Here is a 15,860-nt window from a genome sequence, read left to right as displayed (position 1 = left end):
ACGTCATCAGGCGGCGCCAGACAGCCCCTTTCCCCTTTCAAGATGGCGGAAGGAAGCGCCCGCCGACCCGGAAGCGTTATTTTCGGAGGGTGAGGAAAATGGCGTGGAGTTGCTGTGCCCGAGTCTGGGTTAGACAGGAGTTATGGGGTAGTCGTGGAATCCGGACACACAGGTAAGGAATGGAGCGGAGCCGCTACCCACAGGAGAAGGGCGGTGAGGTTTAGAGGAAGGGGCTGGGGGTGGGTGAGGTGGTGTGCTGCTGCAGGTATCGAGGAGTTCGCTGCGAGGGTGTGCCTGGGAGAGCGGTGGGGTTGTCAACTTTGCCGCTCGGCTTTTCCAGGAGTCTGTTATTTTTTAAAAAAGAAATACGGCACCCAGAACGATGGGTTGGATCCAGGTCCTGTGCTTCTTTTTCCACCCATCCTGATCGAGGGCGGGGAAGAGGGAAAGCCTGTAGTAAAGGAGTGGCTGTGGATGAGGGAAGAACGATGCCTCCAGACACTGGTCCAGCAGTTACACAGCGTCTCCTTATTCCAACGGATTGGAGAAAGACAGTTGGGTGTGTTTGTCAATGATACAATGGTGCATTGGTAGACACATGGACTGAAGTAGCTTCACAGAGTCTAGTACAAAATGAAAATATAAGATTTCATTGGTAGCACCTTGATAATAATTATTTACTTGTTAAACTTACATCCCATCTACCAAATCATGCTTAAGGTGCCTAACAGCAATGATACAAATATGATGATGATGATGATGATGATGATGATGATAATAGTAATAGTAATATCCAAAGTGAGAACCATAAACAAAATCATTTATTCTGATATCCAGTCCCATCTGACAAATTATGATTCTGAAACTACAAAGCTTTTTGACAAGTGTCAATTGATATTCCTACTGAAATTACAAAACATGGCTTAGGTGTTTCTTTTTTCTCACAAGCTGCTGCTTGGGATAACATCTAGGGATGATTAGGAAAATGAGAATAAGACAGAAACTATGTCTATATAGGCGGAACACAAGGCATCGTTTGGGTTCCTAAACTGCTGTTAGTATGTCATAGTTTAGTGTTATAGCTGAAGTGGCCTAAGACAACCATGTAAGGTGCAAAACAAGTTGACATACAAACTTTGAAAGGTATATTCTGGATAGGCAAATCACAAAAAGATCATAACACCTTGGAGTGGTGAGAAGGTGCTTTTGGCTTCTCTTAATCTGGAATTTCTTAAGTAAGAAACTGATATTTCCTAACATCTTGGAAACATTTAGAATGAATCCACTTTGTGTTCCATATGTATTTACTTTTAGAAATACCCTATATACACAACAAAGAAATGGATTCAGAAGACCAGCACAGAAGAGTGATCCCCAAACACCAAACCCAAAAACTGGTATTAAGCCACAGAAAAGTAGTTTGTCTCCTCCAGCCTATCAAGAATCTTCCCATTCAGTGAAAATCCTTGTGAAGCCATTCATCTTTACAATTGGGGTAATGATTGTTTGATATTGCAGATAATGTGTAGCAGTCCTTATGTAATTAACAAAAACTGGTTTGTTTAGTGGTAAACTACAGAATTTTCATATAGAACAGGGATTATATAGAGGTGGGATTTTGGCAGGCAAACCCATTGCAGCACTATGACAGCTGAAGATACATGTATCTTTAAAAAAAATAAATCTGTAGAACAATTAAAGTTTTGGGACCCATGTCCATATAATGCCTGAGTAGGAAGAACAGGGCTGTCCCTACCCACTGTTTCTGTTCTGAACACTGTAGGTCTGAATGCGGCTTCTACTCATGTTCACTTAAATGTGAGTGGAAACATATGTGTAGTACAAAATCCTGCTTTATCAAGATTCCCATCATGTTCTATTCACTTTGAAGCAAACACAGGTAGATAGTCCTCAAATGTTTTCTGGTCAATCTGAGAAGTTTGAAAACAGATGGTTGGGGCCAGCTTTTGCAGGGATATTGGGAGCAGCCCCAGCGTGGGCAGCCCCATGCCTTCTGTATATATAGATAGTTTGTATTTAGGCATAACACCCAAATTAAAGCATTTAATAGAAGTTGTATTTCCAATCTAAAGACTCCAAAAGCTATGTAGGGAATAGAGATAAAATATTACTGGTATTGTAGACCACCATAACTGTAGAGGTCACGCCATACAATGAGTTAACTGTCTTCTGGTGCTAATTTGAATGCTTATGGTAACAAATTATCTGAATTATGTGTCACCTGAAACATTAATTAAATATATTAGTTTTCAGGCTGTGCTTTTGGATCAGCTGCTATTTGGCAATATGAACACCTCAAAGCCAAGGTTCAGAACTATTTTGAAGATAGTCGAGCAGACTGGATGGATAAGGTGCGACCACAAAAAGGGATGGACTTCAGAAGGCAGGTATTTTGGGCACTAATTATGATTTTACTATTGAAACTATTGTACATGATGACTGAATTTTTTTTCTATTGTGCCTTACCTTGCAAAGCCTTCTGGATATTATCTTAGTGTTCTTGACAAATCTCAAGGAAAAACCCTTGAGGGGAAAATATATATATAATATGTTCAATAGTAAGAGAAAAAATATGGATGTTAAAGTGTGACTCAGCCATCATGAATAAGATAACATCTTTGGGTTAAAGAAAGATGGTAAGAAATAACATTTTTAATTAGAGATGGGGTCAATTCATTATCACTTTTTTCATTTATTTGGAAGATTCTTTCACAAACTTGAAACATACCTGTTGAATATAGCTAATCACAATGTTTAGCATATGCAATCCAGAGGTAAAGGTAAAGGGACCCCTGACCATTAGGTCCAGTTGTGACCGACTCTGGGGTTGCGCGCTCATCTCGCATTATTGGCTGAGGGAGCCGGCGTATAGTTTCCAGGTCATGTGGCCAGCATGACAAAGCCACTTCTGGCAAACCAGAGCAGCACATGGAAACACCGTTTACCTTCCCGCTATAGCGATTCCTATTTATCTACTTGCATTTTGATGTGCTTTCGAACTGCTAGGTTGGCAGGAGGTAAATTGATATAAAATATGTATATTTCATTAGGAAAATGCATCACTTAGAAATCAGACATAAAAAGGAACAAATCCTTATTTACTGCATGGATATAGTATTTAGATTTGTTACAGATAAGAGTAATCTCTTTACCCACTTTTCTTTATGGCCCTGCCCATCGTTGGCATGCTGCTCCCAAAAGGTTACCCACAAGGGAATGTTGCCCTTAGGTTAAAAAAGGTTCCCAGCCCTGGTTTACACTAACCAGAGAGGAGTGCGGTTATCTTTTGAAGATAGGTGTTTGTTACCTATGTATAATTACAGTTTTCTAAGAAAAGTTTTGGGATAGAATATTCTTCTTTTGTTTTGCAAACTTTATTTCTCCAATGCTTTTGTGTATTGAAAATACTAAATTGCATATTAATGAGTTTAATATCCATTGTCTTGAGATACTGTATATATTGGATCAGACCAGATTAAGACTGCTCATTGTCTTTCAGGTTAACCAGTGGTGGAATAGTCTGAGCAACGGGCAACGTACTGTGTCAGGTTTGTGTTAGCTTACAAGTATTAGACATTCTCAGGAAGAGAAATATGGCAAACAGGTACAGTATGTCACTAGATAGCTTTGATAACATGCTTACAAGTTGTTAAACCTAAGGCAGTCTTTTCCACCTATGTGTTTAGTTCGCTCCACTACATTATATATTTTGGCCTAACATTGTGTAATATTGCTCCCTAACTTAGTGGGAGGCAGTGCGATTTTATGCTCAGATTATTCCTTCTAGAGCAAGGATGGAGAACCTGTGGATTCCCAACAATCCCAGCCTGCATGGCCATAGATGCTGAAGGCCAGACATTTCTCACCCCTGTTCTAGAAGGTTGAAGACCCTTGCCTATTGCTTTCTGTAAGACTTTCTCCAAGACCTAGTAAGTCTCCAAGATTGTTTCCTGCATAGGAGCTGGTTCTGCTACTAGAAAGTTGTAACAGAATGTCAAAAATAGTTTGCTTACTACCTAGTAAATGCTTTAATATAATTGTGATACAGTGGAACCTCGGTTTTTGAGCTTCTCGGAAACCGAAGATTTCAGAACTCGAACACCCAAAACCCGGAAGTAATTGCTTCTGTTTTCGAACGTCAAATGGCTTCTGGGGAGTTCCCCCCCCCTTTTCTCCATTGACTTCGCTGACCGCCCTTTGCGCCTCGGTTGTCAAATGTTTTTGAAGTCAAGCAGTCTTCTGGAATGGATTACATTCGACAACCGAGGTTCCACTGTAATGTGTTATTGGGGACTGAGAAATTGATTTTTCCTGAAGAATATAGGGTTTACCAAATCAAGATATGGTTTCCAAATATAAGTGTGTGGTGGTGATGTAACACGTTTCTTTCCACACTCTATTCTTCATCAGTAAGGAAAAAAAATTAAGGGTGGATTACAGTTCATTAGTATTTTGTAGGCAACTTCTGAAAAGTCTCATATGAAAGCAAAAATAGAAGTAGTCTGTCAGGGGACCTCCGTATAGGGAGCCTCCGCCTCTCCTGTTGACCAGCACTTCGCCCAGTGAGAGCAGCAGCAGCGGGTCAGGTGGGGGGAATGAGGAAGTCAGTGGACTGGAGGAGTCAGGGCTCGGCTATGCTAGAGAGCCATTGCAACGCCCTGACCAACAGGTGGAGAGGAACAGGCAGCCCCTTCTGGTGCCCGAATTAAGGCATGCCACCAAACGTAAGGTCGGGAGGAGGCGTTTCGGGATGCCCAAACTCTTATGCTGGGCACGCAACAGGAAACGTCCAATCCCGGATTCTGCGAGTGACTGAGAGATCATGTTCTTTGCTATCTCTGCACTGTAAATACTATGCACAATAAAACTCTTAAAGACAGAGCGGATTTGGGCATCTTTACTCGAGAGTAGCCGCAACAGCACCACTACATAGTCTTTAAAGAACGTTTGAGCACAATTATTTGTGACCTGAATGAATACTGGGTTGCATCCAAGGCACGGGGGGGAAAGGAACTGCTTGAAGGGCCAAATCCTTACCTGCAGGTCAACTCTGACAGTGCATTGCTTCAGTCACCTGATGTCATGATGACCCCAGGTAACCCCTTTTCCTTTGCCCTCATGGTTTGCTTTCAGAACACATGGGCAATGGCACAGCTTTTTGCAATTGTCAGTAATCAGCTCATTGTGGATGCTTACAAAGCCCAGTGCAGTTTGATTTCAAATAATCACCATCATCATTGGTGCTTGAATAGTAGTAGTAGTAGTAGTAGTAGTAGTTTATTTGTACCCTGCCCATCTGACTGGGATGCCCCAGCCACTCGGGGCAGCTTCCAACAAATATAAAAACATAATAAAACATCAAACATTAAATACTTCCCTATACAGAGCTACCTTCAAATATCTTCCGGGTTTTGTGAATTGTGTTGGATGGACAGTGCAATTTTGGCTTTGTTTTGTTCCTGAAAATATTCTTTTCAGAAATATATATTTCTAGATTTCCCTTCATCCATTTGGACATGTATGTGGGCATGAATAAAGCTATTCATACAAATACAATAGAACCATGAAACCGCAGCATTACTAACAAACTAGCAAAGTCAGAGGCAGCAGTAACAACTTTATAAAGCAGAGTAAACATAAACACGTGCAGTGTCTGAGAAAATAAATATATTTCACCTAGCCGTTGAAGGGTTGTAATGTTGGTGCCAGACATCTCTTTCTGGGGAGGAGAGAAAATCCACTTGAAAATAACTGTTTTGTGGTGCTTGGGTTTGCAATAACTATTTGTGGGTTGTATACATTTTATATTAGAATGCTTTCACTGCTTGGTTTGTCACTACACTTTTCTTGTTAAATCCGTAGGCATTATAGCTGCAAACGTCTTTGTATTCTGTTTATGGAAGATACCCTCTTTGCAACGAGTAATGCTTACATATTTCACATCTAATCCAACTTCTCGTAAGTGTGCATTAAAATACATGCAAAATTGTACAAGATTGTGTTTTATTTTATTTTGGGTCTGTGGATTGACCACCTGATTTAAGGAAATGCCAAGCAAATTGGTTTCCACAATACAAATAGTTTGGGATGGACAAACTAATGAAACAATTTACCTGCATAAATATTTTTAGCTTCATGTAAATATCTTACAGAAGTAGAATATCTTCTTGCTTTGTGATACACTCAGTTCTAAACTAGGCAGGGAAAGAAGATGATAGTCAAATATGTTAAAAGAAAGGGGTCAGCAAACTTTTTTCAGCAGGGGGCTGGTCCACTGTCCCTCAGACCTTGTGGGGGGCCGGACTACTGTATACTTTGAAGGGGGGGAAATGAACGAATTCCTATGTCCCACAAATAACCCATAGATGCATTTTAAATAAAAGCACACATTCTACTCATGTAATAACACCAGGCAGGCCCCACAAATAACCCAGAGATGCATTTTAAATAAAAGGACACATTCTACTCATGTAAAAACACACTGATTCCCGGACTGTCTGCAGGCCGGATTGAGAAGGCGATTGGGCCAGATCTGGCCCCCAAGCCTTAGTTTGCCTACCCATGCTGAAAGAGCACACCAAAGCCTTGAAAATTATGCCAGGCAGATACACTAGCTGTAGAAAACACAAAAATGTCTAGGTTTTTCAACACTTCAGAGTAGTTTACTATAAGCTAATCTGTGACAATATATACTAGTTGCAGAAAGATGGGATAAAATTCAGATTCTCAGTTAAAATTTTGGTGTTTTCTTTCCTTCATAATTTGTAAAACCTTGCCTAACAGTGCATTAGAAGTGAGGGGAATCTTAGTTCATTGTTTCTCTATATTCACTTGTCCTATCTGTTATCAGTTCTTCATTGTTATGTAAGGTGTAATGTTTTGTTGTTTTTTGCTGTTGAGGAGTCCCATCTCCTAAGAAGTGGATGATTAAGATTTATTTAGCTACTGTTCATTTTCATCCTTCTCAACTAAAGCACTAAACTGTCTAAACACAAGATAAATATTTTTATGTGCATGCCAAAATCTACAGTGGAGGGAAAGCTGTACGTACAAGTCATTGTACAAGTGTGACCTAAGAGGCACATTGTAGGCAAAAATGTTAAGGTAATCTTTTTTAAAATTATGATTAAAGAGAGGTGGGCTTTTCTGAGAAGTAAAATCATGTGCAAGAACATAATGCTTAATGATTTTGAAAACCCAGTGATGACTATGTTTTCTCTTGAGAAGTTCCATTCTAATAGTTCAACTTGTAAACTACTGTGAATGGAGAGATGAAATGCTAAAATAGTCTTAACAGCTCTTTTCTTCCTTTTGCCCTAGGAGTTGTGTGTTCTCCCATGTTGCTATCTGCATTTAGTCATTTCTCATTTCTACACATGGCAGCCAACATGTATGTTCTGTGGAGCTTCTCAACCAGTGTAGTCAATCTTCTGGGACGTGAGCAATTCATGGCAGCATACCTTTCTGCAGGTAAGTTGCCTTCCTTGGTTATCTTTTTATGGCAGGCATCCCCAAACTCAGCCCTCCAGATGTTTTGGGACTACAACTCCCATCACCCCTAGCTAACAGAACCAGTGGTCAAGGATGATGGGAATTGTAATCCCAAAACATCTGGAGGGCGGAGTTTGGGGGTGCTTGCTTTATGGGCTCCTAGGGTGATTTAAAACTTGTATTTGACTTGCACTGAAGTAGCTTTTATTATGTGTTATGAACATTCTTTGGTCATTGGAGAGAAACTGGCATTCATCAATATAATCCTCTTCAAACATGACTGGATGAAGACTAGTTTAGAAAAGTCTAAGATAATTAAATGATGAGCTCCCCAAGCAGTATCCTATGAACTAGTATGAGTAATGTCCCAAGCCCAGGATCAAGGGGCCAGCTACTAGGATTGGGTTTTTTGGTCCATTAACCACGCTAATCTAAGGTGGGCCACCCTTGAGACGTCACCACCATTTTAGTTTAGATAGTTTTAATAGTTGTTTGGGGGTGGTTTTTTCACAGAATTAGCTTTCCTAAATTAGGTAGAAGTTACACTTGCTAAAATGTTATAGTTCATAGAAATATAAAAGAAGTACTATTACATATTTTTTTAAAAAATAAAGGAAAATAAAAGGTAAATGACTTCTTTCTTGGCTTAGGCATAGATCATGCTTCAGAGCCCCAGAGGGAAAAACTAAGTAGAAGTGAACCGCTTCTGAAGCTGTTTGTCTCAATGCCATAAATCAGTCCAACTTTGGAGACCCTATTCTGGATGAACCTGTGTCTGCCTTAAGAATTGCGTGTTCATCTGTAGGACAGTCCAGTGCGCTGTGAAAGCCATGGGTTTAATGAAGCAAATGAAACTAGGACAGTAAAATGAGAATATTTAAATGTTTCATGTCCCTCACTGAATTCGTGCTTCTGACAACATTATTATTTTTCTAGGGGTTTTCTCCACATTTGTGAGTTATTTTTGCAAAACAGTCACAGGAAGATTTGGATCATCACTTGGAGCAGTAAGTCCTGCTGAGTACAAACCAATCTGTCTGTTGTGAAAGACTGGTTTTGGAGCACATTGTTTCCCCCCAAAATAACTTGACTTCTGAAAACAGAAAAGTTACAGTGGAGAGTAGGTTAGAAATCTAATGAAATATTTTTTTTGGTGGGGTCGGTCTGTAAGCTTCACCCCAGCAAAAGTTACTTAGTTAACTGTTTCCCCCCGCTGGTTAGACCTGTGGTTCCCAACCTGGGGCACACGCCCCACAAGGGGGCAATTTGATTTTTAAGGGAGGCAATTTGATAATGAGTTAGACCAAAGTTAATGGCGTTCTCCACGTGAATAGAAGTTCCCTTTTTGAATAATAAGAATTATATGTCGGGGGGGGGCATCAGGATTTTAGAGATGTTTAGGTGGGGCATGGCCAAAAAAAGGTTGGGAACCACTGGGTTAGATGGTTTGTATAATAATAATAAAAAAAGAGATGCCTCAGTATCAAATAAGCTATAAGTAAAATCAGTGATGGTGCCAACTCAAATTTTTATGGTGCTCATTTTGTGCATTTTAGTATTCTCAGCAATAAGAACTATTTCCAGCTTGACTTCCATTTAAACACTTACTGTATTTGGAAACAAGTCCCATGGATTTCAATTGGATTCCTAACTAGCTTTTTGGGATTATAGTTTTACTGTCATATTTCTGTAGCCTTATTCTGAATTAAGTCCCAATATCAATAGGACTTAATTCACAGCAAAACAACTAATTACCACTGCAGCTTTTACCCCCAAGTACATCTTTACTTGGGGAGTAAGTTTCATAGAACTCATTGGCACTGTCTTCTGAGTAAAACATGAATGAACTTGTCAATATCAGGAATAGGTTGGGTATGTTATATCAGATTGTATTGTTTTCACGTTGATATTTTCTATCTTGAATATCAGAAAGATTTATTCACAGACAGGAAATAGTCTGTGCTTTCTTAAGGAGAAGGGATTTGCCACAGGCCCCTTCACTGATACAATTGTTTTAAAATAGCTGTAGAGTTTGGGTGACATTCAACTAAGTTATATGCAGAGCAGACACATTAAGCCCATCAATTTCAATTTGTCTATTCTGAATAGAACTTTGTTGGATATCACCCTTTTGTCTTTAGTATTTCTCTTAACTTTTAGGGTCTTTGCAGCTGGCATACCGGTAGCTGAGAACCTGCAGCCTCATTTCCACATCTTATTGGTAACAGTTAATGGCCATTGTGAACCTAACTGTTTTTGGCAAAAAAAATTAACAGTAACTCAATTCTGTTGAACCTCAGGTCAAGATAAGCAATAATCTTTTCTGACTTCAACAGAAATTCAATTCTAAATTGAATTTTTCCTGCTTTTGTATTTTGCATTTTTATTGCCAATTAGCCAATTTTAATTTTTTAAAGTTTTGCTTGTATTCTAGTCGGGTGCTATAATGATGGTCCTTGCAGCAGTATGTACGAAGATGCCAGAAGCCAGGCTAGCCATCATATTCCTTCCAATGTTCACATTTACAGCTGGAAATGTAAGTGACTTGAAAGAAGTGAAGCAACTTCTCTCCTCTGTTGCTACCTGTTTTTGTCTCATGGGCTTAACTTTTAAAAAGACACAACAGAAAAGGAAAAAGGGGTGAAAAGGGAAATGAAAACAATAGAACTCAGGAGCCTGTTGCTAAACATTACATAGTGATTCTTATAATGACCATCTAGAAAGGAAGCAGTTCAGGGAGGGGGGGAACTTGTTGTTGTTTAGTCGTTTAGTCGTGTCCGACTCTTCGTGACCCCATGGACCATAGCACGCCAGGCACTCCTGTCTTGCACTGCCTCCCGCAGTTTGGTCAAACTCATGTTCGTAGCTTCGAGAACACTGTCCAACCATCTTGTCCTCTGTCGTCCCCTTCTCCTAGTGCCCTCCATCTTTCCCAACATCAGGGTCTTTTCCAAGGATTCTTCTCTTCTCATGAGGTGGCCAAAGTATTGGAGCCTCAGCTTCACGATCTGTCCTTCCAGGGAGCACTCAGGGCTGATTTCCTTAAGAATGGATAGGTTTGATCTTCTAGCAGTCCATGGGACTCTCAAGAGTCTCCTCCAGCACCATAATTCAAAAGCATCAATTCTTCGACGATCAGCCTTCTTTATGGTCCAGCTCTCACTTCCATACATCACTACTGGGAAAACCATAGCTTTAACTATACGGACCTTTGTCGGCAAAGTGATGTCTCTGCTTTTTAAGATGCTGTCTAGGTTTGTCATTGCTTTTCTCCCAAGAAGCAGGCGTCTTTTAATTTCGTGACTGCTGTCACCATCTGCAGTGATCAAGGAGCCCAAGAAAGTAAAATCTCTCACTGCCTCCATTTCTTCCCCTTCTATTTGCCAGGAGGTGATGGGACCAGTGGCCATGATCTTGGTTTTTTTGATGTTGAGCTTCAGACCATATTTTGCGCTCTCCTCTTTCACCCTCATTAAAAGGTTCTTTAATTCCTCCTCGCTTTCTGCCATCAAGGTTGTGTCATCTGCATATCTGAGGTTGTTGATATTTCTTCCGGCAATCTTAATTCCGGCTTGGGATTCATCTAGTCCAGCCTTTCGCATGATGAATTCTGCATATAAGTTAAATAAGCAGGGAGACAATATACAACCTTGTCGTACTCCTTTCCCAATTTTGAACCAATCAGTTGTTCCATATCCAGTTCTAACTGTAGCTTCTTGTCCCACATAGAGATTTCTCAGGAGACAGATGAGGTGATCAGGCACTCCCATTTCTTTAAGAACTTGCCATAGTTTGCTGTGGTCGACACAGTCAAAGGCTTTTGCATAGTCAATGAAGCAGAAGTAGACGTTTTTCTGGAACTCTCTAGCTTTCTCCATAATCCAGCGCATGTTTGCTATTTGGTCTCTGGTTCCTCTGCCCTTTCGAAATCCAGCTTGCACTTCTGGGAGTTCTCGGTCCACATACTGCCTAAGCCTGCCTTGTAGAATTTTAAGCATAACCTTGCTAGCGTGTGAAATGAGCGCAATTGTGCGGTAGTTGGAGCATTCTTTGGCACTGCCCTTCTTTGGAATTGGGATGTAGACTGATCTTCTCCAATCCTCTGGCCATTGCTGAGTTTTCCAAACTTGCTGGCATATTGGGTGTAGCACCTTAACAGCATCATCTTTTAAAATTTTAAATAGTTCAGCTGGAATATCATCACTTCCACTGGCCTTGTTATTAGCAGTGCTTTCTAAGGCCCATTTGACTTCACTCTCCAAGATGTCTGGCTCAAGGTCAGCAACCACACTACCTGGGGTGTACGAGACCTCCATATCTTTCTGGTATAATCTTTCTGGGGAGGAACTAAGGTTGCCATATTTCAAAAAGTGAAAATCGTGATTTCTGTGATACAGTCCAACTCTGCATCCAGTCTTCCTCTTTTGCAACCAGATGGAATGGCTGCTATCAGGTGATGGGAAAGGATTCCCAAAGGAGCTGGTCTCTCAGCAGAGCTGGTAGAACGGGTCTTCTTTACCAATACAGAACTGAGCCTTGGGAGAGAGTTACCATATTGGCCCGAATATAAGCCGCACCCGCAAATAAGCCGCACCTTTAAAATTCAAGGCTCATTTGCGGGTGTGGGCCGCTGCTACCCCGCACTCCCAGGCTGCTTCCTGGTGGGGGGAACCGCTCGGTAAGGTCGCGAATATAGAGTGGCTGGGGAGACCCAGCCGGATGGGTGGGGTACAAATAATTTATTATTATTATTATTATTATTATTATTATTATTATTATTATTATTATATTCAGGCCAATACAGTACATGCTCAAAGTTGCTCAATATATCCATGGTAGGGATGGGGCTTTTACTCAAATTCAGCTACAACCCTCGCCCTTGTTCTCATTGACTAGGCATGACTAAATGGGATTTATGAATGTGGACTAGATTCATTTTATCATTTTTGAAGCTGCTGAAAGATGAAGAGAATGTTGCTGTTATTTGTGTTTTTTGCCAATGCTGTACTTGTTTACTCATTTCTAGGCTTTAAAAGCCATTATTGCACTGGACACGGTCGGAGTTGTTTTGGGTTGGAAGTTTTTTGACCATGCTGCACACGTTGGAGGGGCTCTCTTTGGCATGTAAGTTTTTGTACGGTGCTAGTACTACGAGAGTGGTGCTTCAGTGTGTTGTAGTTTGTTTGTCTTCTATTTATTTAAAATAGCCCTGTAAAATTTCTACTGAGAAGTGGTTTTGGCCCATAAGGCTTCATGATATATACCTATAATGTGTTCTGTGAAAGAATTTCAGTTGAAGTTATGTGTTTGTTGCTTTTAAGGTGGTATGTAACGTACGGGCATAATCTAATATGGAAGAATAGAGAACCGGTGGTGAAGGCATGGCACACAATAAGGACTTGGAGACCAAATAAATGAGGTGGAGCTCGCAATTGGCGCTTTTTAGAAGAAACTTGTACAGAAATGGCGTGCCGCTTTGAAGACTGGAAAGTGGATTGGTTGTTACATTACTTACACCGTAATGGGATCTTTAGTTCTAAATGTGGTAACGCTCCAAAATAAATGCATTTCTGGATAAACACATAACCAAATGGAAAACAATAAAGATTTGTATCTCATTGCTTTATTAAGGGAGTCTGTATTATTTCCTCTGGCTATTGGAGTAAAAATAAAATTGGATCAGTTGCCTGATAGCTTCTCATTTAGAAATAAATTAAGATGCCAACAGTTTTAGTAAAATCCTGATACTACAGAGCTTTGGTTAAGAAACTGCCTTGTCATTCTCCTTGTCTTAATTTGCAATGATGTTTGATATTATTAGGCGTATATATTTTTATGCACACAAAGAGCTGTGCTCTACAAGTAAGCTATGGCCTCTTTCAAATATGTGGGGCGGGGAGTAGTACAAATGCATTTGCTGCAAGAGGTCTGAGCTGTGAATGGAAGGGCATGCACATTGGGCTGCTCCAGGTGAGTCCCTTACTAAAAGAAATGAAATAAACCCCACACTATGGGGGCTGGCACCATTTGCCAGTAGCATTCATTAAGACTACACAGATGACTTAGCTAGACCAGAATAGAAACCATCCTCTTTCTCCCCTTTCCCCGCTTGTTAAAATTGCTGCCTGACATCTCACTTCAGGCTCCCTCTCGGGCACTGCAAAATGTTAAGAAGCTCATTCTTAACAAAGGAAAGGCAGCCTGTTCCAGACCCTCCAAGTGTCCCAATTTTCCAGGGACGTCCCTGATTTAGAGAAGCCATCCCAATTTCCAATTTAATCCTGGAATGTTCCACTTTTCCATAGGGTGCCCCTATTTTCATTGGAGAAATGTTGGAGGGTATGGAGTTATCCAGCGCCCGAGCTGTCAGAAGGCAATCCCATATAGGGAATTTTAAATGTTTAATGTTTTATTAAATTTTTATATATGCTGGAAGCTTCCCAGAGTGGCTGGGGCAACCCAGTAAGGTGTGTGGGGTATAAATAGTAAAATTGTCATTATGGAATGGGACATCCCTGTTCTCATTGGAGAAATGTTGGAGGGTATGCTGTCCTTAGGTTCTTTTTGGGAAGATTTTCTCTAAGGGAGGAAAGGACTCAAATAGAGGCATTCAGCCCTATATGTCAGGATTTTGGAAACAAAACTTGACAACCCTACTTGTTACAAGAGCCTGAGAAACAAAACTATCACAGATCCTATACCTTTTGTGACAAAGGGGTTTGTGACAAATCCTTGTGATTTAACATAGTGCAATGAAAAGCCTTTTGGGAGAAGGAGACTCTTAGGACATGTTACTTTTTGTAATAGCATTCTCTGCTAATGATTCTATTAGGCTTAGACTTTAAAAACTTGATGATTTGGCCATCTTCTGACAATAGCTACCGGTAGCTAGCCAGCCAAATGCAACCCTTCCGCCCTCTGGTCAGATCATTAAACTACTGCAAGCATAGTGAGGGAAAGCTGTCATGTTAAATATCATAGATCATTTTTTATGGTGGTGAGGGATATCCCAAAGGTCACCTGTAACATATTTATAACACTATTTTTAGAATTTTTCAAGTGCATTACATTTTATTTATATATTTATGCTCTGCTCTTCAGTAGATATTCTCAGAGCATTTCTCAATACATAAAAAATGGCAAATCCTATACAGTGGGTAGGAGTGGGGAACTCAGATTTACTGACCTATTAAAATTCTAGAGATAGTATGGCAGGAAGTTTAAGCACCTTTCCCCCATAACTTAAAGGTATTTGAAATACTGAGGCTTTTGTATTTGATTAATTTTATTGTGTTAGCAATAACCTAAATATTTAGCAATTACCTAAATTTGTTTCTTTCTAAAGCTAGGCTATGTAAAAGTTTTGCTGCTGCAAATAAACACAATTTCCTTCTGAACCCTACTGTTTGAAATAAAGCAACAGAATGCCTTCTGCTTCCAATGGTTGATCTATAGCTTTATTAAAAAGTTGAACCAGTTTTAAATAAGTAGGAATGGACAAAAGGTTACTAAGGCTGTGCTTAGTGAGGATTAGCATAGGATTGGATCCAGTTGCCTGTCTGTAAATGAAGTTCTCCCTTCCACTTGTAGAAAGGGCTGAGATCCAGAGACGTTTGCTGTGCGGAAGAGTGATTTTCACCAATTTTCCTTGCAGTCTCAAGCACCACCTCCCAAGCAAGGAAAATCAGGAATGGGTCTGCTCATGGGAATTCTGGATTCAACCACTGTCTACAGACATGGTCCACTTAAGCTATTAAATTGGCTACAAAAACATTACTTCCTTGAAGATGTCCTCATTCTTTGAGCGTAAAGGTTTTAAGAAGAAGATGTGTTTATTGAAACAGCGATTTTGATTGTAAACTGCCTTGAATACTTGTTAGAAGGGCAGGGTATAATTGTAGATGATAGCAACAACATGAAATAAAAACAGATAGTGTTGAATATGCACCTGTGTCTATAATTCTTCTTTCCCCATATTTGTAGTCTGATCCCAGTTTTATTTGTGATCCTACTGTGGTATAAAATGAAACCAGTGCAACATATTGAAAAGGAGTCCTGCATTCTAAATGGGTTGGATACAAAAGTGCTTTTTTGACAGAGAAAGGGGATTTTTGTTGTTCTGACATGAGGCAAGATTCAGCACAATAACTGAAATCCCAGGGCGTGCTTGTATTTGCATAAGGCATTCCACTAGTTCTTGCACAATAGTTCACAAAACAGCACAATGCCAGAACTTCTTTTGCTCACGCATCTCTGGTTCCAACCCAGCATTATTAATCTGTTTATCTTGACGTATGATGTTTTTATTTAACAGTATCACATAGCGCATTGACCAGGGATATCCACTT

General features: G+C 40.2%; 1 protein-coding gene across 1 annotated transcript; it reads left to right on the top strand.

Annotated features, from left to right (window-relative positions):
* The first annotated feature begins 30 nt into the window (after positions 1-30).
* On the top strand, positions 31-15,436 carry PARL (presenilin associated rhomboid like). The gene is made up of 10 exons (XM_035133780.2): positions 31-172; positions 1,315-1,495; positions 2,268-2,408; positions 3,521-3,569; positions 5,884-5,979; positions 7,342-7,491; positions 8,449-8,519; positions 9,947-10,048; positions 12,539-12,636; positions 12,834-15,436. The coding sequence occupies exons 1-10, from the start codon at positions 99-101 to the stop codon at positions 12,928-12,930; spliced, it is 1,059 nt and encodes a 352-aa protein (XP_034989671.1). The 5' UTR covers positions 31-98; the 3' UTR covers positions 12,931-15,436.
* The last annotated feature ends 424 nt before the right edge of the window (positions 15,437-15,860 follow it).

Source organism: Zootoca vivipara, chromosome 5, assembly GCF_963506605.1.
Source record: "Zootoca vivipara chromosome 5, rZooViv1.1, whole genome shotgun sequence".
Classification (NCBI taxonomy): Eukaryota; Metazoa; Chordata; class Lepidosauria; order Squamata; family Lacertidae; genus Zootoca; species Zootoca vivipara.
This window is presented reverse-complemented; position numbering and strand designations above follow the sequence as displayed.